The following is a 27836-nucleotide window of genomic DNA, read 5'->3' on the forward strand; positions in this document are numbered from 1 at the left end:
CAGTACAATGGGAAAATACTATATAATTCCACTTATATGAGCTACCTAGAATGGTTTAATTCATAGAGACAGAAAGTAGAACGGTAGTTATCTGGGGGTAAGAGCAGTTGGGAAATTATTAATCAATAGATACAAAGTTTCTGTTTGGGATGATAAAAAATATCTGGGATCATGATGGTGCTTACACAATATTGTGAATGTTATTAATGCCACGAAATTGTACTCATAAAATGGTTTAAGTGGTAAATTTTAAATTATGTTTATTTCAACAGTAACTTTTAAATTTTGTGTCCTCCATACCTTGGATTGTATTAAACTACCCTTGCAGTATAAGTGAGGTCATCTACAGAGAATGGCTAGCACTGGGTTTTTTTGTTGTTGCTGTATTTTTCCTCTAGCAAATGTAGTTTAAGAACATGTTGATCTGATTTTCAATCACGTAATCAGGAGGATGGATATTATCAGTGCTATCAGCAATAGTCATGTCCCAGGCATCAATAACACCCACATTGAGATCCATGAAAATATCCCTCATGATAAGATTCTGAATATAACCGTGAAAATCACTAAACATCTCTGCATTATCAAACATCCTCCTAGTGTTTTCAGTTTTCAGTATCACCTTGGTCTCTGGGCTTCGCAAGAATAGTCGTTCTATGGCCTTTTGAATGTTGATGGCCCTACGGATAAAAATTTTGATGGGGAAGGGTCTCAAGTGCTGACCAAGAGTGATAACAATGGCGGTGTCCTTGTCTCCTGCTATCCGGTCAATTTCCCGTGGGATATAATTATCATCCTTTACCGAGAACAGACTTTGGGTAATAAATGGATGACCATGCTTTTTCCACTGAATCAAAGTATGTCTTTCAGCATCCAGAAGCACATGTGTTTTAAAGGGCCCAACTCCATGAAGATCAAAATATTTTAAGGCTGATGGGGGAAAAAAAACCAATAACTTTTAACAAAAGGAAAATAAGGATATAAATTTTAGATGCACGTATTTATAAAATTCTGACCAAGATCACTTCTAACTAAAAAAACATTGCTGCCTATGGGAAGAAGAGAACTTTACCAAATGCATTAAAATCTTAACAAAATTGTGAAATTATTACCAGAATAAAGAAAGAGGAAGAAAATGTTGATATTTGAGAATGAAAAGATAAAATTTAACTTTTGATTAAAGGCCCAAATCCAAAGGTTTGACACATTTTAAAAAATAGTTAACATTAGAAAAGGAAAATGAAGACTTCTATTATCAAAATAACCTCTGACGGCAACTATAGTTTCAAAATAAGACACATACTTTTTACCATTTTTGGTAAATATTGAATCCACTGACGCAGTGTTGAATCTCCCATTAGGTAAATAAGTTTTCTATTCAAGCAGTCATTTATAGTTTTTGTTTCACTTAATTCTCTCTGTTTACAAAATGCTGCAATCCACTTTCTTTTCAGAGTATAACCACTGGGGAAAGGACTCTTCATGCCGAGCTGACATTTTGTTACGTTCTTACTCTCTGGTGATAAGAATTCCCACAATCAGCAATTTTTATTATCACAAATTATTTCAAAGACAGTTTCTTCATTTTCTTTCTCTGTTTCCCCCTTTCCCTCCACCCTTCTCTATTGCTGCTCTCCTGTCTTATTCCCAAATATTTACCTAACAAGATCATGTTAAAAGGATGGCTTAAAATTTATCACTTTTGAATAATCTCAATAATGAATGGTAGTCCCTAGAATGGGGTTGGGGCTTCCCAGGTGGATTAGTGGTAAAGAATCTGCCTGCCAGCGCAGGAGACACAAGAGACACAGGTTCGACCCCTGGGTTGGGAAGATCCCTTTAAGTAGAAAATGGCAATCCACTCCAGTATTCTTGCCTGGAAAATCCCGTGGACAGAGGAGCCTTGAGGGCTACAATCCATAGGGTCTCAAAGAGTTAGACACGACTGGATGACCGAGCATACACACACATAGAGTGGGGTTAGATTTTTCCCTTGTGAATTTTCAACGTTTTCCAGGGCTTCATGTTGTTCCTAAGGCCATGCAGTTGTGAGATAGCTAGCCAAAACTGAGGGAGAAATGCGTGGTGGTAACAAGCAGGAATCAGCAGTCCAGCTGAATATCATTCCCATGACACTGTCCAGGAAGGACTGGACATCTCTTCCTCAAACTACTTACCCATGGAGAAAGTTTGAACACATTTACGAAGTGGCTACTGCTTGTTATTCTGTATATATCAGAACCATGTTTTCTAGCTCACAGAAAACTCCTTCATTGTTTCTTCCTTGTGCCCATAACTGAATTTAATATTCTGTGTGGTCTGACTAGTGCAGAAAAAGAGAAGAACACGAAATGGTTTTTCTGAATATTCCACTTTGCAGTGCTTAGTCGCTCAGTCATGTCCAACTCTGTCCGCTGTCAGTGGAGATTCTCCAGGCATGAATACTGGTGTGGGTTGCCATGCCCTCCTCCAGGGGATCTTCCCAACCCAGAGAGGGAACCCAGGTCTCCTACATTGCTGGTGGATTTTTTATCATCTGAGTCACCTGAGAAGTCCAAATATTCCAACTCAAAAGTGGCCTAAGCTGAACTCACTGATTCATATAAAAATCTTTCCATCCATGTGTGACTGAGCCATTTTTATCCTTTGCCACTTTAAAACCCATCTTGGCATACATCAACATGAATCAGCCACATCACGATATTGTAATTGTCCTCCAATTAAAATATATAAATAAGCTAGAAAAAAATCTTGGGACTTCTCTGGTGGTCCAGTGGTTAAGAATCCACATGCCAACGCAGGTGACAGCGTTCAGTCCCTGGCCCGAAAAGATGCCACATGCCACAGAGCAACTAAGCCCAAGAGCCACAACTACTATAGACTGTACTCTACAACAAGAGAAGCCACCACAATGAGAAGCCCATGCACACAAGGAGGGGTAGCCTCTGTTCATCACAACTAGAGAAAGCCCATGTGCAGCAACGAAGGCCCAGTGCAGCCAATAAATACGACAAACCCAGAGCAAGCATCACCCTCAATGGTGAAAAATTGAAAGTGTTTCCTCTGAAATCAGGAACAAGACAAGGATGCCCACTCTCACCACTCAACATAGTGGTGCCCACTCTCACCATTCAACATAGTGTTGGAAGTTTTGGCCACAGCAATCAGAGCAGAAAAAGACGTAAAAGGAATCCAGATAGGAAAAGAAGAAGTGAAACTCTCGCTGTTTGCAGATGACATGATCCTCTACATAGAAAACACTAAAGACTCTTCCAGAAAATTACTAGAGCTAATCAATGAATATAGTAAAGTTGCAGGATATAAAATTAGTACACAGAAATCCCTTGCATTCCTATATACTAACAATGAAAAAACAGAAAGAGAAATTAAGGAAACAATACCATTCACCATTGCAACAAAAAGAATAAAATACATCATTTTTTTAAAACTACATCTTTTTTTATCTACCTACATTGCTCGGATTTGGGATATATGTTTAGGAACACACCATCTTATAAGACTTTACTAGAAATTACTATCTAGGCAAGAGGGAAACCAAGCAGGAGTGTTATAAATTAATTGGCCTTAAGAATCAAAGAACTTTCACTGATGTAAAAATTAGGTATGGATGATGGTTGCCATGGCAGGGAAGGAATCTATCTTTCACCCAGAGCCCATGAGCTTTAGATCTGGGTTTCTGGTTTATTTATATCCCCACAGGGTTTAGCAAAGTTCTTTGCCTATAGTAGGTCCTCAATAAACATTTTCTGAATACATGAGAAAAGGGCAGTGGATAGATGTATACCCTATTGACTGTTAAAATGGAAGTAATTTGCTTCTTTGAAGTTCACTTTAATTTCAGTATAGTAGAAACATCGCTTTGATAACTGAGATGGCTTTGAATTGACCACTGAAGTTTATGTGAAAAAACTGAAAGAAATCCACAGGAATTTTAGTTTATACAACTTTAACTGAGATGGTTTGGCTGAAAGTGAGATTAGAAACCATCAAAGAAGTTTCCAAGCTCTGTAGTTCATTTGAGATATTTTCACCAGTACCCAATTATTGGTTTTTCAGGAACAAATCCCAAGTTGAAATACAAATACAAATAACCTGCACATTTTGAGAGAAAGCAGCTGAAATGAAGGGTTGCCTAGCCTTTTATAGTTGGCTCAAGATGAAAATTGGTTTAAATTTATATGAAAATAATTTCCAAGAATAAAACCCCTTCTGCAAAGCCCAAGATGATTAATACTATTTATCCCAGGAAATGAAAGATTGAAATGGTTAATGTTCAATAAATATCTCTTAAAGTAAGGATATCCATTAAATGGATAAATTTTTAACACAACAGACTTACTGCCACATGCTAAGACCTTGATGGAGGCAAAGTTCTTCATTATTTCAACTCCCACGTTGGACCTTCAAGAAACGAGAAAATAAATTAGCCTGATAACAGTTGAGATATTAAAGTAAGAACAGATCACAGGGGACTTAGAAAGATCAAACCACTCTCAACTCTCTGTAAATACATGTTTTCTTTATTTTGATATATTTTAGATATTATGCAGAAAGTAAACAGGCCAGGATTCTGTAAAACTGTTCTCCCACTAATGATAGGAATCCAGAGATCCAGAGAGTCACTCACCTTGTATGTACAAATAATCAAGTATGAATCTCTTTGATTTTACCATCCAAATTATTTTTGACCACATTTAGCATTCGTAGTAATTTAGTCCTTCATGGATATTTTCCTAGGCGAGTACTTCTCTATTTCGAGTTTGCATCAGAATCATCTAGAGTGCTTGTTGTAACTCAGATCGCTGGGCTTCATCTTCAGAGCTTCTGATATAAGAGTTCTGCAAACTTGAAGAGATATCTGTAGTTCTGTGGTCATGGGAGCATTATTGGCAATAGCCGTGATATGGGAACAACCTAAGTGTCTATCAGTGGATAAATAGATAAAGAAAAATATGGTTTATATGTACAGTGAAATATTGCTCAGCCTTAAGAAAGTCCTGCCATTTACAACAATATGGATGACTCTAGAGACCATTTTGCTAAATAAAATAAGCCAGATATGGAAAAGCAAATGGCAGCCCACTCCAGTGTTCTTGCCTGGGAAATCCCACAGACAGCAGAGCCTGGTGGGCTACAGTCTATGGGGTCACAAAGAGTCGGACACGACTCAGTGACTAAGCACAGCACAGAGAGAATAGAAACAGAAAGCAAAATGTTGAGGAGTTTAGGGTTGGGGAAGTTGGGAGACGTTGGTTAAGGGATACAAACTTTCAGTTTTAAGATGACTAAGATCTGGGGATCTAATGTACAGAATGGTGAATATAGTTAATAAGTGTATACTTGACATCTGCTAAGAGAGTAGATATAAAGTGTTCTCACCATAAAGACAAAAATGTAAACTATGTGTGAGATGATGGATATGTTAATCAGCTTGATTTTAGTAATCGTTTTACAACATACGCATGCATGCTGGCTAAGTTGCTTCAGTTGTGTCCAACTCTCCGTGACCTCATGGACTATATAGCCTACCAGGCTCCTCTGTCCATGGAGTTCTCCAGGCAAGAATGTGGGAGTGGGTTGCCATGCCTTCCTCCAGGGGATCTTCCTGACACAGGGATCGAACCCACCTCTCTTATGTCTCCTGTATTGGCAGGCAGTTTCTTTACCACTAGCACCACCTGAGAAATTTTACAACACATACATGTCTCAAAACGTCATGTTGTAACCTTAATAATATACAACTTTTATTTGTCAATCATACCTCAATAACACTAGAGAAAAATAGTTCTGGGGTGGGGTTCTCAGATTTGGATTTCTAACAAAACTCTCAAGTGATGCAGACGCTGTTGACACACGGACATCAGAGAACTACATCCTAGATTGTTATAATATTGTCTTTATGCCCTTTCGGGTTATGCCACCTAAATACATCCTGTATGCTGCCTGTTTTGCTCCTCGACACAAAATCTTTCCATGACTTTCCATCATCAACCTACAGGATAAGAGCCAAGGTCGTCAACTGTAGGTTGATGATGGAAAGTCATGGGAAGATGACTCCTCCTTATCCAGGAGGAAAGATAAAACCTCCTTGTCCAGCCTCTCCTCCATACACTCTTCTCCTTCACACATCCTCCAGGAAATTTCCTGTTCTCTATTATCTCCTTGCAAATAGGGCTTGTGCATGTGTGCCAAGGCACTTCAGTCATGCTAACTCTTTGCAACCCTATGGACCATAGCCCGCCAGGCTCCTCTGTCCATGGGAATTCTCCAAGCAAGAATACTGGAGTGGATTGCCATTGCCTCCTCCAGTGGATCTTCCCAACCCAGGCATTGGATCCGTGTCTCCTGCATCTCCTGCATTGGCCGGCAGATTCTTTTACCATTATGCCACCAGGGAAGTAACCAGAATAGAGTATGTTGGGATTCCAATTCTGACTCTCCCACTTACTAGATGCAGCCTACATTGGCAAAGCTCTTTAATATGTCTGTGATTAAATTCCACAAAAGTGAAATGGGCATAGTCACTCCAGAGTATCTTACTGAGGATCCTATGAGACTTACCTGTGGCACAAATTAAACTTTGTCTCAATGGGAAACTTGAAACATTGCTTTTCCCATATCCATTCCAGGTAAGTTTGAAGTTGACAAAAGAGACCAATATCTGGCTACCTTGTAAATTTGGTTACCAAAGCCAAACTGTGATGAGCCATTAAAATTAGGATTAAAAACATGTACTCGTGGTAAGAAGACATTCATTTCGGTGTGCCTTGTCTTAGTATTCTTGAGTGTGTCTGTGTATTACATTTCAGAAGAGAGTCTATAATCGTCCCTTCCACCCACAGAAGGATTGAATGAATTTGATAGCAATATAGAAATATAACAGAAATGGAAAGAATTGTCAACAACTTGCTGCCTGTATGATGTCTTCTCATACAACAACACCTTTGCTTATATTTCCATCATGGTTATCAATAAAACTCTTAAATTAAGAAGAAAATAACTTTTTTTTAACTTCGAAGAATTGAGTATCTGAGGAGGGAGCATCTGATTCTGCAGCCAGTGTTGGGAGAGAGGACCTTGGTAGGAAAATGTATCTGTTAATATTATGTGACAAATGAAAGAGAAATAGGCTTAGTCCCTGGACTTCTGGGAAAGGAAGATGCCACAGAACCTGGCTTGGGCCTAAGAAGGGGCCCTTGATCTTAGTGAGAGAATGATGCATGAGAGTTCATGGATTCGGAATCACCTATGAACTCAACTACACCTGTGAACAGATTCATATCTCTACTTCTATGCATTGATGGGCAGGGGAGAGGGGAGGGGTGTGTGGTGAGGGAGGGAGGGATAAATGGTTTGAATAGAGCAGGGTATGGAGGAAGTAAATATGTCCTTTGGGAAGTAAAATGGAGTCAGGCAGATTATTGTCATGAACATAGCTCACTTGAGAAGTATGGTTAGATCCAAAATACAGATCTGCAGACCTGCCAGACCCAGAACTTAGCATTCCTGAGAGCAGACAGGAGAAAGTGCAAGGAGAGCTCCCCGATCCCAAACTGCAAGGAGGACCATTTTCTCAAGAGGGAGCAGATGTAGTGAACAGGAAATACGGAATCAGCACAGGTAATCTCTGCGCATAGAGCTGAGATGTGGTTTGGAGACCTTCAAGGCAGGAAGGTCTCTACACTTTTGTGATTATTTAGGCCTTTATGTCTCCATGATTATGCGTCCTTTAGTTATTAGCATAATATTTATTTGAAAAAGTCCAGCCTTTTTTGGATGAGCTATAAGATCAATGGATTTTTTCAAACCTTGACCAGGAAAACAAAAAGAAATAAAGGCAACCTAGGCGTGGAAGGGAAACCTTATAGCCAGGTAGGGTCTGTTGTATCCTGCCCCCTCCCCGTGTGTCATCATAAAGCTTGAATTGGATTTGAACTTGAATTTCCAGGATATTATGCTATTCAAATTACTTTTCTGAACATGTTTTAGAAAACCAAGGCCATTCTGCAGCAGCATTTACTATAGAACCACAACCCCTTAAGATAATCCATTAAGTAGGTGGTCTATAGTCAAATAATTTTGGGAAGTGTTTCGTGTTCTATCTGATTTGAAGGAATAGACACTAAAGTCAACAGATATTCCAAGGCTCTACCTACTTGCTGGAACCCCTTTTCCCTTCATTCACTGCATTCCAACCTTGATTGTCCCCTTCATGTTCCTGGAAGATTCCAGCATGCTGTTGCTTCAGGTTCTAGTCCCCTTCTTGAAATAGTGTTCCCCTCAAATGCACGTGGCTCACTTCCTCACTTCATTCAGGCTGCTGTTCAAGTAACCCATTCTCAGGTTGCTGCTCAAGATACTCACCTGACCATGCTTTTAAAATATATTCACTATCACATTAAAATCTTATTCTGGAGCCAATTATACAGAGTGAAGTAAGCCAGAAAGATAAAGAACATTACAGCATACTAACACATATATATGGAATTTAGAAAGATGGTAACGATAACCCTATATGCAAAACAGAAAAAGAGACACAGAAGTACAGAACAGACTTTTGAACTCTGTGGGAGAAGGTGAGGGTGGGATGTTTCGAAAGAACAGCATGTATATTATCTATGGTGAAACAGATCACCAGCCCAGGTGGGATGCATGAGACAAGTGCTCGGGTCTGGTGCACTGGGAGGACCCAGAGGAATCGGGTGGAGAGGGAGGTGGGATGGGGGATCGGGATGGGGAATACGTGTAACTCTATGGCTGATTCATGTCAATGTATGACAAAACCCACTGAAATGTTGTGAAGTAATTAGTCTCCAACTAATAAATAAATAAATAAATAAAATCTTATTCTGATGACTTTATGTTACAAATGTCTTTGCTGTCTTTCTACTCCAGCCCAGAATTAATTAGGGTTAATTAGGTGTTAAATTCTCAACACCTAGAGCTATGTCTGGAATATAGAAAGTGAGAATTATTTACAAATTGAATGAATAAATGTTGAAAAAAGTTTGATTGGCCAAAAGGTTCATTTGGGTTTTTCCATAAGATGTTACAGAAAAACCCAAGTGAACATTTTAGCCAATCCAATAGTCACAGTTATTGGGTCACAGAGCTTACAGCTTGGCAGAAGATATAAAATATTTATCCGAAATTTAATAGTATAATGAGTATTTTGATTGAGGGAGAATAGAATACAATGGAAGAATATGAGACTAGCAGTTTACCCAAATGGAGAAGGCAATGGCAACCCACTCCAGTACTTTTGCCTGGAAAATCCCATGGATGAAGGAGTCTGGTAGGCTACAGTCCGTGAGGTCGAAAAGAGTCAGACAGGACTGAGCGACTTCACTTTCATGCATTGGAGAAGGAAATGGCAACCAACTCCAGGGTTCTTGCCTGAATAATCCCAGGGACAGCAGAGCCTGGTGGGCTGCCACCTATGGGGTCACACAGAGTCGGACACGACTGAAGCGACTTAGCAGCAGCAGCAGAAGTTTACCCAAACAAAGCAGAAATGATATTTAGATGCAGGCTCGTGAAATGCCAGAGCTGAGAGACAGCATGGTCCTTTTGTATAGTTAAAGGAGTTCAATTTGACTGACAGAGAGCAAGGTAGCTGAAAGGTGAGATAAGCGGCTTCAGAGAGAGACAAGTCCTTGTAAACATACTAAAGAGTTTAGATTTCATCCTTAGAGGAATGGGATCTTACTAAGGATTTTAGGGAAGGAAAAGTAAAACACTGGTCTGAATACAGTATGGATAGGAAGGAAACCAGGCTGTGAGCAAGGAAACATCTCTGGAGATTGCTGCAATAATCTGAGGCGGGATGATAGTTTATACAAGGACTGAGGGAACAGCAATGGCGTGAAATGGCTGGGTTCAGGAAGTATTTGAAAGGTACAATTCATGGGATTTTGTGAGTTATTTGATGTAAAGGGTGAGGTAGACCAAATAATGATAACATTCACTCCCTGTGGGTTTTTTGTTGGTTTGTTTGGGGGTTTTTTGTCATTGTTGTTCTATTTTTGTCTTTGTTTTTGCATAGCATCTATTAACACTCTCTAGGAATGGCATCTCATGGAATACATCATAGAAAATGTTAGTCTCCAGAAAATTACTGAATCTGAAACTATGGCAAGCCATGGAGAACTATAGACCTATAGAAATTGCTTCATGGGTTATACTCTTTTTACAAATAGTTCAGGATGACTAAAACCACAGTTGAGGAGGTGAGCTATTTGGGACCCTGTTAATATATTACCATCCCTACTGACTCTGATTATAACCTAGTCAACACAATTGACTTAAGGGAGCTTGATTATGAAAAATTATTAAGCAGAGTTGGTCTGAACCTAAGTCTCCCTCTTTGTATGAATAATAATATTTGAAGGCTGTTTACCTGTCAAAAAGAGCCCATTCTTTCCGTCTAATATAGGACACGTTTGCATTCCTGGTGGTCACGTGGGTCAGCGCCTCACAGGGAACTTGGGGAGGCTTCAAGCAGTAGAAGGCTTCCTGGTCGCGAGAGTCCGAGTACTCGCAGAGTTCCGCACTGGTGTGAAGGGTCAGGCCACATTTAGAGAATACTGGGGAGGAGCCGTTAGCAAACTGGCCTGTGAAGTTCACCCTGTCGTAGCCTTGGTTCCTGGCCCTCCAGAGAGCCGACACCCCTTCGCTGGGGTGGATGAGCAGGACAGACAGGGACACCCGGCCCTCCCAGAACAGGGTGAAGCTCACGAGGTAGGTGCCGTTGTTGAAGTCTGTCACCTTTCCAGAAGCACCCGCCTTCAGGGCTGGGGAGGACACCCTGGCCCTGAGGAAATCCCCACCATATTCCTTCCTGCGCCCCAAGTGGTCCCTCACCTCCAGCAGGACGTCCAGCCGGTCCCCCCTGCAGTATGTGTCTCGGGGGCTGAGGAGGGTGGCTCTGCTGTGTGTGGCGCTGCTGGTGGAGCTCACGTTGGTGAAGGGTCTGGGTGGGATCAGCTGGTCTAGTTTCTCCACGATCCTCTTTATCCTCAGCTCAGTCTCTGCTGGTGAAATTTCTGGATTTGGTGGGGCTTCCGGGTCGGTGGAATTCCTGAATATGTTCCAATGATCCAGAGAAATAGAATTTCTCAAGCTGAACAAGAACTGAAGTATTGAAAAAAGGATATATTATCAGCAAATAATATGGCTTGCTTTTCAAAATGAACTATTATGGGTTAATTTATATATATTTCAACTGATAGAATCACACAGATAAAAAATGGATCCTAACTAGTTTTCAGTTTTGGAATCACAGGACTAATTTCTGTGAAATGTGACTTCCTTAGCTACCAGCTGATGATTTCTGTTAGAAGTCATTGGCTTAAAAATTAAATATATGAAATAATTTTATACTACCAAATGATTGACTGTTTAACTATTTCCCTTTACCAACTCTTCACTTGGTCTACTTTTCTTTATGAAAATCATATAGCCATATTATAGGCAATATGGAAAACACCATGTTTTTAAAAATATGATCTTACCAAAGCTTTGCTCTTTGTGGTGTTTTTGAATTATTATGTCCACTCTTTCTTTTTCCTTCCATGCATATAATTCATTTAGTTGCAATCATACTAAATATATAGTACTAACACATATTTGCAGATAATACCATGGATTATAAACATTTTAATATTGTTAGATAATTTTCATGATCAGTTTTAATGGTTGCATGATACTCTGTCAAGAGGATGCAAAATGAATTCTGTGGCCAGTGATACTGGACAATTGGATTATAACTATTCACTTCCATTTGACATTACTTTTGGATATTTTCCAACTTTTCAAACATAGGATACTTCTTTGAAGGATTTCTAGGGATGGGCATATCAGATCATACATTATTGAATTATCTGTCAACTAAGGAATATAAACACTTCTATTCTTAACTGTCAAATATATATCCTCAAGATAAGAGTTTTCATTGCCACCAGCAATATGTAAGACTAGCTGGCGTGCCACATTGCAGCAAAGTGTGAGTTAAGTACACTGCTCCGTAACAAGAGTACTGAAGGACATAGTTAATCAAATCAGAAGTTTGTTTAGCTGACAGTGAATACATGTTTTCTGTGGGACAATGATGTAATTGGAGGAAACATCACCACCAGTTTAAAGTCTATTCAGGTTCCAGGAATCTCTCAGGCCTCAAGGAAGTACATTTAGCTGTAGCCTAAAATGACATAGGTAAAGCCAGGGTAGGAAACCACTCCTGTTTGTTTCTCAATTGGCTTGTTTGTGTTTTATTTTACTTTGTTTTGCTTTTTAAGTCAACTGCTGTTTAATATTTGTACAGAAAGGCTTCAAGTTCAGATGTCTTATTTCCTCTGTCATAAAGATGCAGTGCAGGGTACTGATGGTGGGGTCAGGAAAAAACCCCCAGAGTAAGAAATGGCAATCTGCTCCAGTATTCTTGCTTGGAAAATTCCACAGAGGAGCCTGTCAGGCTACAGCCCATGCGATTGTAAAGAATCAGACACGATTGAGCGAGTAGGCAGCACTGCAACTATAGTCAAAGATTTTTCTGGAACAAGAGATTTAGTTATGCCAAAACAATATATAACATCACATATATCGTATTCTGCCTCCCAGGTGGCGCTAGTGGTAAAGAACCTGCCTGCCAATGCAGGAGGCATAAGAGATGTGGGTTTAATCACTAGGTTGGGAAGATCTCCTAAATGAGGGCATGGCAACTCCATTCTCCTGGCAAGAATCCTGGAGAATCCTATGGACAAAGGAGCCTGGTGGGCTACAGCCCACGGGCTTGCAAGAAGTCAGACACAAATGAAGCAACTTAGCACGCATGCATGCATTTCACATGCTAATAATTGGATTGTGGACTGAATAAAAGAATCGTACAAAATCTATCTTCTGACTGATGAGTTTGGATAGCTGTCTGCTCACCAAGAGAAAGGAGTTGGATATCTCAGCTAATTAAGTTTCCCTTACAAAATTCGTCACTTTAAATACTGTTGGTTAAATTATAAAACATTGTCATTAAAACTATTTGCAAAGTTGACAGGTGAAAATGGAGACTTACTATTGTTTTAAATTACATTTATTTTATTTTATTTTATTTTATTTTTTTAGTTGGAGGCTAATTACTTCACAACATTTCAGTGGGTTTTGTCATACATTGACATGAATCAGCCATAGAGTCACACGTAATCCCCATCCCGATCTCCCCTCCCACCTCCCTCTCCACCCGACTCCTCTGGGTCCTCCCAGTGCACCAGGCCTGAGCATTTGTCTCATGCATCCCACCTGGGCCGGTGATCTGTTTAACCATAGATAATATACATGCTGTTCTTTCTAAACATCCCACCCTCACCTTCTCCCACAGAGTTCAAAAGTCTGTTCTGTACTTCTGTGTCTCTTTTTCTGTTTTGCATATAGGGTTATCGTTACCATCTTTCTAAATTCCATATATATGTGTTAGTATGCTGTAATGGTCTTATCTTTCTGGCTTACTTCACTCTGTATAATGGGTTCCAGTTTCATCCATCTCATTAGAACTGATTCAAATGAATTCTTTTTAACAGCTGAGTAATATTCCATGGTGTATATGTACCACAGCTTCCTTATCCATTCATCTGCTGATGGGCATCTAGGTTGCTTCCATGTCCTGGCTGTTATAAACAATGCTGCAATGAACATTGGGGTGCACGTGTCTCTTTCAGATCTGGTTTCCTCAGTGTATATGCCCAGAAGTGGGATTGCTGGGTCATATGGCAGTTCTATTTCCAGTTTTTTAAGAAATCTCCACACTGTTTTCCATAGTGGCTGTACTAGTTTGCATTCCCACCAACAGTGTAAGAGGGTCCCCTTTTCTCCACACCCTCTCCAGCATTTATTGTTTGTAGACTTTTGGATAGCAGCCATCCTGACTGGCGTGTAATGGTACCTCATTGTGGTTTTGATTTTCATTTCTCTAATAATGAGTGATGTTGAGCATCTTTTCATGTGTTTGTTAGCATCTGTATGTCTTCTTTGGAGAAATGTCTGCTTAGTTCTTTGGTCCATTTTTTGATTGGGTCATTTATTTTTCTGGAATTGAGCTTCAGGAGTTGCTTGTATATTTTTGAGATTAATCCTTTGTCTGTTGCTTCATTTGCTATTATTTTCTCTCAATCTGAGGGCTGTCTTTTCACCTTACTTATAGTTTCCTTTGTAGTGCAGAAGCTTTTAAGTTTCATTAGGTCACATTTGTTTAGTTTTGCTTCTATTTCCAGTATTCTGGGAGGTGGGCCATAAAGGATCTTTCTGAGATTTATGTCGGAGAGTGTTTTGCCTATGTTCTCCTCTAAGAGTTTTATAGTTTCTGGTCTTACATTTAGATCTTTAATCCATTTTGAGTTTATTTTTGTGTATGGTGTTAGAAAGTGTTCTAGTTTCATTCTTTTACAAGTGGTTGACCAGTTTTCCCAGCACCACTTGTTAAAGAGGTTGTCTTTTTTCCATTGTATATCCTTGCCTCCTTTGTCAAAGATAAGGTGTCCATAGGTTCGTGGATTTATCTCTGGGCTTTCTATTCTGTTCCATTGATCTATATTTCTGTCTTTGTGCCAGTACCATACTGTCTTGATGACTGTGGCTTTGTAATAGAGTCTGAAGTCAGGCAGGTTGATTCCTCCAGTTCCATTCTTCTTTCTCAAGATTACTTTGGCTATTCGAGGTTTTTTGTATTTCCATACAAATTGTGAAATTATTTGCTCTAGTTCTGTGAAAAATACCGTTGGTAGCTTGATAGGGATTGCATTGAATCTATAGATTGCTTTGGGTAGAATAGTCATTTTGACAATATTGATTCTTCCAATCCATGAACACGGTATGTTTCTCCATCTGTTTGTGTCCTCTTTGATTTCTTTCATCAGTGTTTTATAGTTTTCTATGTATAGGTCTTTTGTTTCTTTAGGTAGATATACTCCTAAGTATTTTATTCTTTTTGTTGCAATGGTGAATGGTATTGTTTCCTTAATTTCTCTTTCTGTTTTTTCATTGTCAGTATATAGGAATGCTAGGGATTTCTGTGTGTTAATTTTATATCCTGCAACTTTACTATATTCATCGATTAGCTCTAGTAATTTTCTGGAAGAGTCTTTAGTGTTTTCTATGTAGAGGATCATGTCATCTGCAAACAGCGAGAGTTTCACTTCTTCTTTTCCTATCTGGATTCCTTTTACTTCTTTTTCTGCTCTGATTGCTGTGGCCAAAACTTCCAAGACTATGTTGAATAGTAGTGGTGAGAGTGGGCACCCTTGTCTTGTTCCTGATTTCAGGGGAAATGCTTTCATTAAATTACATTTATTTTAATACTAGTGTATTTCAGCTTTATTTTCTCTCAAATACTGTATAAGAAATAATGTGTTTCTTCTCTTCCATATAGTTTATTTCCTTTGTTCAATTTTTTATTTTGATTTCATTGATTTCAATGTTTTTTAATTTCTTGGTACATCAGTTCTTTATATAACAAACATTTTAACATTTAATCTCTCAGTTTTGCAGAAAAAATTTTTATCTGCAAATGTCACTTCTTGACATTTTTAGAAGCATTTAATGTTTACTGTAAAAGCACTGAAAAATTCCTTTGTGATATACTTCTATTGCTTTTAATCTTCGACTGTTCTCCACACTTTCATTTTCTAAATATTTAATTCTATTTTTTAAACAAAATAAAATGCTTATTTAGTGAATAAAAATACCCTCTCAGTAGACAGCAAAATTTTGAGAAAGTATTGGTTCTATAGGAATTAGTACTATTGGAAAATCATGAAAAATATGTCATTTCAAATTATAAACAAGTACCTTTGTACTAAGTCTATCAGGTACTAAGTCAAAAGAAAAATTGACTATTTTACTAAGGAAAAATCTAGTCAGCCAAACTAGATCACTTAGACTACCCATAATCATTCTAATTAGATTTAGTTAAATTAGCAGGATTATTACCTGTTTTGAATTTATTTTTACATTTTATTGCATTATTTTCATTCTTTTTTATTATCATATATGATCATAATTTCACCATCTGGTAAATAATTGCTCCACCCATTTTTTTCATCTTAAATTGGATAACAACTTTATTGCTTCTTATTAAGATTACAGCACAAAAAAAAAAAAAAAAAAAGATTACAGCACTTTTAAAATATTTATTTTGTTTATTTATTTATTTGGCTGCGTTGGGTCTTAGTTGCAGCACACAGGATCTAGTTTCCTGGCCAGGGATCAAACTCATGTCCCCTGCATCGGGAGCTGTAGTCTTAGCCACTGGACCACCAAGGAAGTCCCAATTATAGCACTTTTTACAAAAAAGAAATTTTTTTAAATTTTGTACTGGGGTATAGTCAATTAATAATGTTGTGATAGTTTCAGATGAATAAGAAAGGAACTCAGCCATACAAAACATGTATCCATTCTCCCCCAAACTCCCCTCCCATCCAAGCTGCCATGTAACATATAGCAGTTTTAAATTAACAAATTTAACACCTAATGGCTTGGTCAGTATCTACCCATGGAAAAAAATTTTTTAATACTTGGGTTGCCTGTGTCCTTGATGAACTGAGTGACTTCAGGGCTGATGAAGCAGATGTGGTCAGAGCAGTCATGAAGTTGACTGTTGACAAAGTGCTCAAAGGCAGACCCTGGTCATTGAGCCAGCTTGGAGGATCCAGTAGTGAGACATCTGATGGCCTCAGTAGACTGTATATATAACTCAAGACTATTAGAACTATCTTGTACTGACTAGAGCCACTCAGAAATTTCAGAAGCTGCCTTAGGCCTCACCACCCCAACCAACCTGAAAGCTGAAGATGGGTCTAAGGTAAAGAAGTTGAAAAGCTAAACTTCGAATTAGCCTGTTTACATGAATTTATGCTTCATTCTGTGTCTTCCCTCATACCTTTCAGTGTGTGTGTATAAACCAAATGAATTAAATACTTTAAAATATTTGGAAAAAAAGTTTTTTTGGAAGACAATTGCCCTACAATATTGTCTTGGCCTCTGCCACACATCAATGTAAATGAGCCACAGGTAAAAACACATCTATAATGTATTCAAACAATGTGATTGTACATATATATCAAAAGTATCAAAAAAGTCGATTTAGATAAAGGACAGTCAAGTTACCTGTGAAATTATTAAGAGTTCTACTCCAAATCATGAAACCATGCCATATTATTATTGGTTTTCTACTCATGACTAAACATTTTCACTTCTTTTACTCCTTATTTTCTCTTCTTTCCTCTCTTCTCCCATCTCTCTTCTCTCCTATCCTCCCCTCCTCCTTTACCCTCCTTCCCTTCCTCCCTACTTCATTTTTCCTTCCCTCCCTCCTTCCATAAAGTATGTAGTGAGTCCATGCTATGCACCCAACCTTGTGTTAACTATGGAGACATGTGGAAATATAAGCAAGACGCACCTAATCTCCCCTGAATTTTTTAAGTTGGAAGACTTCAATGGAAAATTAGAAAATAAAGTGAGAAATTACAATGGTATTAAATACATTAATAATCAGTTCAGTTCAATTCAGTCACTCGGTCATGTCCGACTCTTTGCGACCCCATGAATTGCAGCACGCCAGGCATCCCTGTCCATCACCAACTCCCAGAGTCCACCCAAACCCATGTCAATTGAGTCGGTGATGCCATCCATTCATCTCCTTCTCTGTCATTCCCTTCTCCTCCTGCTCTCAATATTTCCCAGCATCAGGATCTTTTCCAATCAGTCAGCTCTTCACATCAGCTATCCAAAGTATTGGAGTTTCAGCTTCAACATCAGTCCTTCCAACTAACACCCAGGACTGATCAACTTTAGGATGGACTGGTTGGATCTTCTTGCAGTTCAAGGGACTCTCAAGAGTCTTCTCTAACACCATAGTTCAAAAGTATCAATTCTTTGGCACTTAGCTTTCTTTATAGTTCAACTTTCACATCCATACATGACTACTGGAAAAACCATAGCCTTGACTAGATGGACCTTTGTTGATAAACTGATGTCTCTGCTTTTCAGTATGCTGTCTAGGTTGGTTATAACTTTTCTTCCAAGGAGTAAGCGTCTTTTAATTTCATGGCTGCAATCACCATCTGCAGTGATTTTGGAGCCCAGAAAAATAAAGTCAGCCACTGTTTCCCCATCTATTTCCCATAAAGTGATGGGACCAGATGCCATGATCTTAGTTTTCTGAATGTTGAGCTTTAAGCAAACTCTTTCACTCTCCTCTTTCAATTTCATCAAGAGGCTCTTTAGTTCCTCTTCACTTTCTGCCATAAGGGTGGTGTCATCTGCATATCTGAGGTTATTGATATTTCTCCTGGAAATCTTGATTCCAGTTTGTGCTCCTTCCAGCCCAGCATTTCTCATGATGGACTCTGCATATAAGTTAAACAAGCAGGGTGACAATATATAGCCTTGATGTTCTCCTTTTCCTATTTGGAACCAGTCTATTGTCCCATGCCCAGTTCTAACTGTTGCTTCCAAACCTGCATACAGGTTTCTCAAGAGGTAGGTCAGGTGGTCTGGTAATCCCATATCTTTCAGAATTTTCCACAGTTTACTGTGATCCACATAGTCAAAGGCTTTGGCATAGTCAATAAAGCAGAAATAGATGTTTTTCTGGAACTCTCTTGCTTTTTTGATGATCCAGCAGGTGTTGGCACTTTGATCTCAGGTTCCTCTGCCTTTTCTAAAACCAGTTTGAACATCTGGAAGTTCATGGTTCATGTATTGCTGAAGCCTGACTTGGAGAATTTTGAGCATTACTTGACTAGCGTGTGAGATGAGTGCAATTGTGCAGTAGTTTGAGCATTCTTTGGGATTGCCTTTCTTAGGGATTGGAATGAAAACTGACCTTCTCCAGTCCTGTGGCCACTGCTGAGTTTTCCAAATTTGCTGGAAATATTGAGTACAGCAATATTGAGTACAGCACTTTCACAGCATCATCTTTTAGGATTTGAAAGAGCTCAACTGGAATTCCATCACCTCAGCTAGCTTTGTTTGTTGTGATGCTTCCTAAGGCCGACTTGACTTCACATTCCAGATGTCTGGCTCTAGGTCAGTGATCACACTATCATGATTATCTGGGTCGTGAAGATCTTTTTTGTATAATTCTTCTGTGTATTCTTGCCACTTCTTCTTAATACCTTCTGCTTCTGTTTGGTCCCTACCACTTCTGTCCTTTATCGAGCCCATCTTTTCAAGAAATGTTCCCTTGGTATCTCTAATTTTCTTGAAGAGATCTCTAGTCTTTCCCATTCTGTTGTTTCCCTCTATTTCTTTGCATTGATCACTGAGGAAGGCTTTCTTATCTATCCTTGCTATTCTTTGGAACTCTGCATTCAAATGGGTATATCTTTCCTTTTCTCCTTCGCCTTTCGCTTCTCTTCTTTTCACATTTGTTTGTAAGGCCTCCTCAGACAGTCATTTTGCTTTTTTGCTATTCTTTTCTTGGGGATTGTCTTGATTCCTGTTTCCTCTACAATGTCATGAACCTCCATCCATAGTTCATCAGGCACTCTGTCTATCAGATCTAGTCCCTTAAATCTATTTCTCACTTCCACTGTATAGTCATAAGGGATTTGATTTAGGTAATACCCGAATGGTCTAGTGGTTTTCTCCACTTTCTTCAATTTCAGTCTGAATTTGGCAATAAGGAGTTCATGATCTGAGGCACAGTCAGCTCCTGGTCTTGTTTCTGCTGACTGTATAGAGCTTCTCCATCTTTGGCTGCAAAGAATATAATCAATCTGATTTTGTTGTCGACCATCTGGTGATGTCCATGTGTAGAGTCTTCTCTTGTGTTGTTGAAAGAGGGTGTTTACTATGACCAGTCCATTCTCTTGGCAGAACTCTATTAGCCTTTGCCCTGTTTCATTTTGTACTCCAAGAACAAATTCGCCTGTTACTCCAGGTGTTTTTTGACTTCCTACTTTTGCATTCCAGTTAGAATTGCATTCTAAACAATTAGAACAGTCAACACATAGAAAACATTTGCTTCTAATAAGCATGCTTATAAAAGGATGCTGTCCTAATTGATTTAATTGGATTTTCTAATTTAGCCTCATGACAACCCTTTGAAGCTAGTAGAACTGCTTCCCCTCTTCTACAGAAAGTGAAACTGAGGCCCTGAGAAAGTTAAATAACTTAGCCAGAGATGCGAGCCAGTAAGTGGTGGGAAGTATGATTCAAATGCAGGAAGGGTGACTCTAGAACCTGTAGTCTTAACCACTAAATTGTACTACACACTGAAGAAATTCTTTGGTCGACAAGAAGGGAAAAAATTTAAAAGCTTAGTTGGTTTATTTTTTACCATAAAGTCTTTTTTTAATGTATATGTATTTTGTGCTTTTTATAAACAATTTTGACCTACTTTAACAGTGAACATTTCATCTTGATGTGGTTACTGTGAGTTGTCTTACTAAGTTTTAGTTCATATTTATCTTATAGTGTATAGAATCCGGCTCTGCTTGGAAAATATGCTCCAAATTTTGATTACAGGACTAGAAGATGTTTTGGCTATAAACTAGATTGATCAAATAAATGTTCCAAATAAATGACTTTTCAAATGGGTTTGGCAAAGGATATGTGTGAAGATAAATTTCATGTTTAAGCAATGGTAGAGTGTTCCCTTAGGAGAAGATGTTTAATATTACACAACTAGCATCTCCTGTGGCAATTTTGAGATAAATAAGAGGATCTTTCAGTTTGGAAACTCATGTGCTATCTACAGCTACAGCTCTACCTAAGGTTCATATTTCAAATTCCAAAGATGATGCTTCAGTTACTCTGTGTGTGTATTATATACGTATCAAGTGGTTTCTAACTTTTCTCATGTGTAAATGTGCCAAATAATCCTAGAGGGGAAAAAAGGGTTCTTTGTATATTTTGGATAACATTTATTTATCAGATGTGTCTTATGCAAATATTTTCTCTGTCTGCAGCTTGTCTTCTCATTCTTTTGCCTTTCATAAGGCACAAGTTTACTTTTAAAGAAGTTCAGTTTATGAATTACTTCCTTTATAGGTTGTGCCTTTGCTATGATATCTCAAACGTCATCTCCATACCCGAAGTCAGTATCATTTTCTCCTGTTATCTCTTGAAATTTTGTAGTTTTACATTTTACATTTAGGTCAGTGTTTCATTTTTAGAAAAGTTGTCTAGGTTTTTTTTTCAAAAACATAGATGGGTGACCAGTTGTTCCAGTACCATTTACTGAAAAGACTGTCTTTACTCTATTGTTAACCATTAGTTGACTTTATTTATGCAGGTCTGTTTCTGGAGTCTCTACTCTGTCTCACTGATTTGTTCATCATTCTTTCACGAATATCATTCTGTCTTGATCATGTACTATTTACAGTAAGTATAGTAAGCTTTATAGTAAGTCTTGAAGTCAGGTAGTGTCAGGCTTCTGACTCTGTTCTTTACTCTTGATTTGGCTACCCTGGGGGTTTTGCCTCTCCACACAAACTTTAGAACCAGTTTTTTCATATTTTGTATGACTGGATTTTTAAATTCTTTTGTCTATCTAGAATTCAAATAAGTGAATAGAAAGATCTACTCCACTGGCTCTTTTTTTTAAATTGGAAGATAATTTTTTTACAATATTGTGTTGATTTCTGTCTGCTGGTTCTTATGGCATAGATATTCTTTGCCTTCACTGATCGTAATAATAGTAATTTTAATTTAATTAATTATTTCTGACTAATTATGAGAGGATATGATTGTATATCCAGAAAAACCAATCTAGTGAAAAGAACAAATATATAAACTTATTATTACAAAAAGAATAATTTGAAAGACATGTAAGTAGAATTACAAGGGCATTCCAAAGAGATTGTTGCAAACTTGGCCCCAGACTGTTAAAAATGGCTTCCTGAGGGGAAAATGGGAATTGGGCTTTAGTGGTCACAGAGTTTCTCTTTGGAGCAATAAAAATGTTTTAGAAATAGATAGTGGCAATGGTTGCACAATATTATAAATGTTATTAATGCCATTGTGTTATACACATTAAAATTGTTAAAATGTTAAAGTTTTATGTTCTATTTAATCACAGTTTTTATAATTAATACCCCAAATCACTGAATTATATATTTTAAATGGATGAGTAGTATATTTTATGAGTTATATCCCAATAAAACTTTTTTTTTCCCCCTTAAAGAATGGCTTCACAGAGCTGATGACATATAGTTCTCAAAAGATAAGAGGGAGATTACCATATAGAGAAGAGAAAAAAGGCTTTTTAGGGATAGCTATTTCTGGAACTGAGATTTTTATCTTTTCAGAAAAAGACTATCCTTACTATATATCTGTAAACTGTGGCCAGAAGTCCAGAACCATTAACCTTTCATCGAGAATAATTCTTTCAGTAAAGAAGGCAATTAGTGTCAAAAAAGAAAAGAAAAAAGAACAAAAAGTCTAACCTAAATATTTAAAGGACTTGGAGGAGCTCAGGGGAACAAATAAGGAGAATCAGCCATCTTGGTTTCCTTCTTTCTGACAATGGCCTTCATTAATTTTAACTATGCAATCCTGCTTCCTAATTTCTTTACAAAAACAAATATCCTATAGTTCTTATGATATAAAGATCCCAGTAACAACTAAATAAGAGTCTAGTCTAACAGATGATAAAGGTATTGTGGAAGATTTTGAAGATTGGAACTCACTCTTCTTGGGAGGGACTTCCAGAGTGGACTTTCCATTGATTACTCAGGGTCAAGGTGTGTTTTATTGGTGATGGCCTTTCTGACCAGTGTGGGGTAATAACTTATTGTAGTTTTGATTTGCACTTCTCAGATAATTAGTGATGTTAAGCTCTTTTTCATGGTTCTTTTTTGACTGTCTCTGAGGGACACTGTCACAGCTGAAGCAGAGTGGCGGTGTGTTGGGGGGTGGGGAGGCTGAAAGGTTGCTGTAACATCTAGTGGGTAGAGGTCAAGGTATACCATCTGACAATGCTGAAGACAACCTCCAACAACAAACAATTACTGGCCCAGTGAGAGTTCTACAATTGAGAGACCTGCCCCACAAAAAAATACCTAAGAGTAGGAATTATAAAGGTGTATGGTAAATGCATCTTTAACTTTACAAGAAACAACCAAATTGTTTTGTAGAACATGTGTATTTTTTGACATTCTCACCAGCAATGGAAGTTCCGTGTCTTTACCAGCAGTTGAAATTGCAGGGTTTTCTTTTATTGTATTTTTTGTCATTCTAGTAGGTACATAGGGTCAGCTCATCAGAGTTTTAATTTGGATTTCTTTAGTGGCAAATCACATGGACTATATATTTTTATTTTGCTTAGTTGCCATCCATTATATCTTTTTGGTGAAGGATCTACTCAAGTTTGGGGGCCTAATTTTTAATTGAATTATTTGCTTTCTTACTTTTGAATTCTGAGAGCTTTTTTATACAATTGTCCCTTAGACAATGTGGAGGTTGGGGTGCCAACCCTCCACACAATCAAAAATCTGAGTATAATTGTAGTCAGCTATATTTATCCTATGTGTCAGTTATACTAGAAGTATAACTTATAGTCATTTACAATCAGTAAATGCAACTCCTCCATATACTCGATTCCACATCCATGGATTCAACCAGCTGCAGATCCCATAGAACTGGCATGTTTACTGTTAAAAAAAATCCACATATAAGTGGACCTGTGCTGTTCAAACTCGTTACTCAAGTGTTCACCGTATTTTATAGATACAAGTGCTTTGCTGAATGTATAATTTGCAAATATTTTCTCCCATTCCATTCCTTGTCATTTCATTCTCTCAACAGTGTCTTTCGCAAAGAAAAATGTTTTAACTTTGATGAAGTCCCATATTATTATTTTTTTAATTTTATGGATCATGTTTTTAGCTTTATATCTAAGAAATCTGACTAACCACAGGAGGTTAAGATAATCTGCTTCCTTAAAACTTTTATGGGTTTACCCTTTATATTTAGACCTATGATGCACTTGAGTTAATTTTTATATAATTTATGAGGTTTAGGTTGATATTCATTTTATTACCATACAGATGGCTGGTGGTTCTAACCACATTATAAAACTATCATTTTTCCATTGAACTTCCTTTCTACATCCCTCAAAAATCAAGTCACCTTTTTTGTATGGCTGCATTCCTGGACTTTCTATTCTGTTTTACTCACCTTTGTGTCTATTCCTTCATTAATTCTATACTGTGTCAACTATTGTATCTTAATAATGAGTCTCGAATTATTTTAGTGTGGCCTCCAACTCTATTCTTCTTTTTAAAACTTGGTTTGTCTGTGCTATTTCCTTCACCTTTCCATATAAATTTTAGAATTATCTTATCTAGATCAACAAAAATTCCTGTGAAGATTTTGTTTCAAATTGTGTTAAATCTATAGTGTGATGACAGTTATGAGTCTTCCAATCCATGAACACTGTATGTGTTCAACACTGTTTGAACATTTTTATGTATATAATTTTTTTCACCATTTTAAAGTTTTCAGACTATAGATTCTACCCTATTTTGTTAGAATTTTATCTCAGGATTTCATTTTTTAATCTCTTGTAAATGGCATTATGTGGGTTTCTATATCTGATTTTTCATTGCTAAAATTACAGTATATAGAAAAAAACTGAATTTTGTGTTAACCTTATAGCCTATGACCTTGATAAAATTACATAATAGTTCTGGGAGCATTTTTGTCTGTTCTTCAGGATTTTCTATGTAGACAATCAAGTCATCTGGGACAAATAGGGCAAATAGTTTCAGTTTTATCGCCTCATTTCCAACGTACATGTGCTTTACTTCCTTTTCCTTCGCTTGCTACAATGGCTAGCCCTTCCAGTATGATGCTAAACAGAAGTGGTGAAAATGGACATCCTTGCCTTCTTTACGATCTCAGGGATTAAGAATCCCTTTCACCATTAAAAATTATGTTAGCTCTATATTTGCTAGGGATGTAATTTAATGGGTTAGAGAGGTTCTCTTTCATTCCTAGCTTGCTAAATGTTTTGTCATAAATGACATGTGAATTTTGTCAAATTTTTTCTGTATAAATTGATATGATCATGTATTTTTTTCTTCTGTAGCCTGTTGACATGGTTGAATATTTTGATTGATTTTTAAAAACATTAAACCAGCAATTGTATTCCTGGGATAAAAGCCAGTTGGTTATGGTATATTATTCTTTTTATATATTGCTAGATTTGATTTGTTAATATTTTGTTGAGGATATTTGCACCTGTGTTCATAAAGCATATTGATCTGTTATTTTATTTCCTTGTACTCTTTGGTTTGGGCATCAGTGTAATGTTGGCCTAATAACATAATTTGGGAGTTTTTCATTCTCTTCTATCCTTTGGAAAAAGAGACTGTATAAAATTAGTGTTATTTACTTTTTAAGTATGTAATAGAATTTTACCATGTAAAATGACTATCTGGGCCTAGATATTTCTTTTTCAGGAGAGTTTTAACTATTCAGAACATCTATTTATTCTTGGGTGACTTTTGGTACTTTATGGTATTCATCCATTTTATCTAAGTTGTCAAATTTACATTCATAGAGTAGCTTGTGGTTTTCTGTTATTATACTTAAATGTCTCTAATTTCCTTAATAATGTGTCTTTTGTCAATTCTGATATTGGTTATTTATGCCTACTCTTTCTTTTTTCAATATCAGTTTGGTTAAAGTTTGATCAATTCTATTAATCATTTTAAAGAACCAACTTTTGTTCTATTGATTTTCTCCATTGTATTTGTTTCCAGTTTTAATGATTTCTACTGTGCTGTTCTTTATTTCCTTCTTTCTGCTTTCTTTTTCTTGTTCTTTAAGGTAGAAATTAGATTATTGATTTGGTAACTTTCTTCTTTTTTAAAATAACCACTTAATTTATAGATGAGTTATACATGAAAAAAAAGAACAAATTCAAAAGTACAGTTGTTGACTCCTGCATTGCTCTTCTTTCATTTATAAATTTCACTCTAAGTACAGCCTTAGCTGTACTGGAAATACAACAAATATTAATGTTATATTGCCATTTTTGTTTAGTTCAAAATGTTCTCTCATGTCCCTTGAAGCTTATTCTTTGATTCATGGATTATGCAGAATTGTGTCACTTAATTTCCAAATGCTGAGAGATTTACCAGTTATTGTTCTGTTACTGATTTCCAGTATAATTTCATTATGGTCAAAGAACAAACTTTGTGTAATTTCAGTTACTTTAAAGTCTATTAAGATTTGTTTTATGACTTTAGATATGTTCTATCTTGGTGAATGTTTTATGTGCACTGAAAATATCATATATTCTGCTATTACTGGGTGAAATGTTCTATAAATGTCAAACAGATTCAGTTAATTGTACTCTTTAGTTCTTCTATATTTTTGCCTGACTGTTTTAGATTCCTAAGGCTGCCATTACAAATTGTCACTGATTTGGTGGCTTAAAACAACATAAATTTATTCTCTCACAGTTATGGAGGCCAGAATTCTAAAATCAAGACGTCAACAGAGATGATTCCTTCTGGGGGTTCTGAAGGAGAGTATGCTCCATGCCTCTCCCCTAGCTTCTGGTGGATGCTAGCAGTCCTTGGTATTCTTGGCCTGTAGAAGCATCACTGCCATCTTTGCCATCAGATTCACTTCACCTTGTGCATCCTCTCCCTTCTTCTCTTTTAAAAAGACACTTGTCATGGGCTTTAGGGTCCACCCTAACCCAGGATGATTGCATCTCAAGATTAAAATCAAAGATGCAATTAAAGTTGCTAATCAGCTGACCTTAAAATAGGGAATACTGAATTATATCGAATTATCTAGGTGGGCCAAATGTAACAAGGGTCCTCAAAAGAAAAAGAGGGGGAAAAAAATAAAGGAGGAAGGCAAAGGAGGGAGGACCAGACAGCTGGCTAAGAAGAACTTGGCCCAAATTTGCTGGCTTTCACTGATGGAGGAGCCAAGAAAAGCAGACAAATTCTAAAAGCTAGAAAAGGCAAGGGCATATACTCTCCCACAGAGTGTCCAGAAAGGTGTACACACTGCCAACACCTTGATTTTAGCCCAGTTGAACCTCATTCTGGAATTTTGACCTCAAGAAACATAACGTAAAATACATTTCTATCGTGTAAGCCACCAAGTTGGTGATAATATGTCACAGCAGCAGAAGAAAACTAATACAATTGTAACTACTGTCTTAAAGTTTTTGATAACTTCAACAGCTATGTGTCTAAGAGTTAGTAACTTTGCTTATTCTCCTGAAAGTTATAGTTTTCCTGGTTCCTCATATGCTAAATTGTTTTGGCTCATATACTGGATATTTTAACTGTTGTGCTATGAGATTCGGGTCTTGTTTAAACTCTAAAGATAATGCTGATATTTTTTTTAACCAGGCAATCAAACCTAGTTAGGTTAAAGCCATAAGCTCCAACCCACCTTTTACAAGCTCTAGTTTCAAGGTCTGTTCAGTTCTCTAAGCCTTTGCCTGTACTGTTTGAATCTGTCCCATGCATCTAATATCCAGTGGCCACCCTGGGACCTGGGCAATGGTCCAGCCTGTAGTTCAATTCCCCCAAGCCTTTAGCATGCTATTTAGGGTAAGAGTGACACGGTCTAATCTCTGCTTTGGGGGATAACCCTTTTGAGCTTTGTCTTCTCTGCCCACTCTATGGAATCCCTACTTTTGGCCATTCAGCCAGACATATGGGGCAAGAAGTTTTCTTAGCCTGCATGAGAAACTTATCATGTTTCCCTATAACTCCTGTAGCACCTGAATCAGGCAGGAACATTTGAACAAGGCCCGGGTGGCTCAGTAGTAAAGACTCTGCCTGACA

General features: G+C 37.5%; 1 protein-coding gene across 1 annotated transcript in view; it reads right to left on the minus strand.

Annotated features, from left to right (window-relative positions):
- Positions 1–394: 394 nt before the first annotated feature.
- LOC136174977 (NXPE family member 2-like) overlaps positions 395–27836 on the minus strand; it is a 34507-nt gene continuing 7065 nt past the window's right edge. Inside the window, exons 3-6 of the mRNA XM_065945271.1 lie at positions 10421–11154; positions 4361–4422; positions 1304–1516; positions 395–930 (exon numbers count right to left, since the gene is read on the minus strand). Coding sequence (XP_065801343.1) covers positions 395–930; positions 1304–1516; positions 4361–4422; positions 10421–11154 — 1545 coding nt within the window. The remainder of the gene's footprint in view (positions 931–1303; positions 1517–4360; positions 4423–10420; positions 11155–27836) is intronic.

Source organism: Muntiacus reevesi, chromosome 9, assembly GCF_963930625.1.
Source record: "Muntiacus reevesi chromosome 9, mMunRee1.1, whole genome shotgun sequence".
In the NCBI taxonomy this organism is placed as follows: domain Eukaryota; kingdom Metazoa; phylum Chordata; class Mammalia; order Artiodactyla; family Cervidae; genus Muntiacus; species Muntiacus reevesi.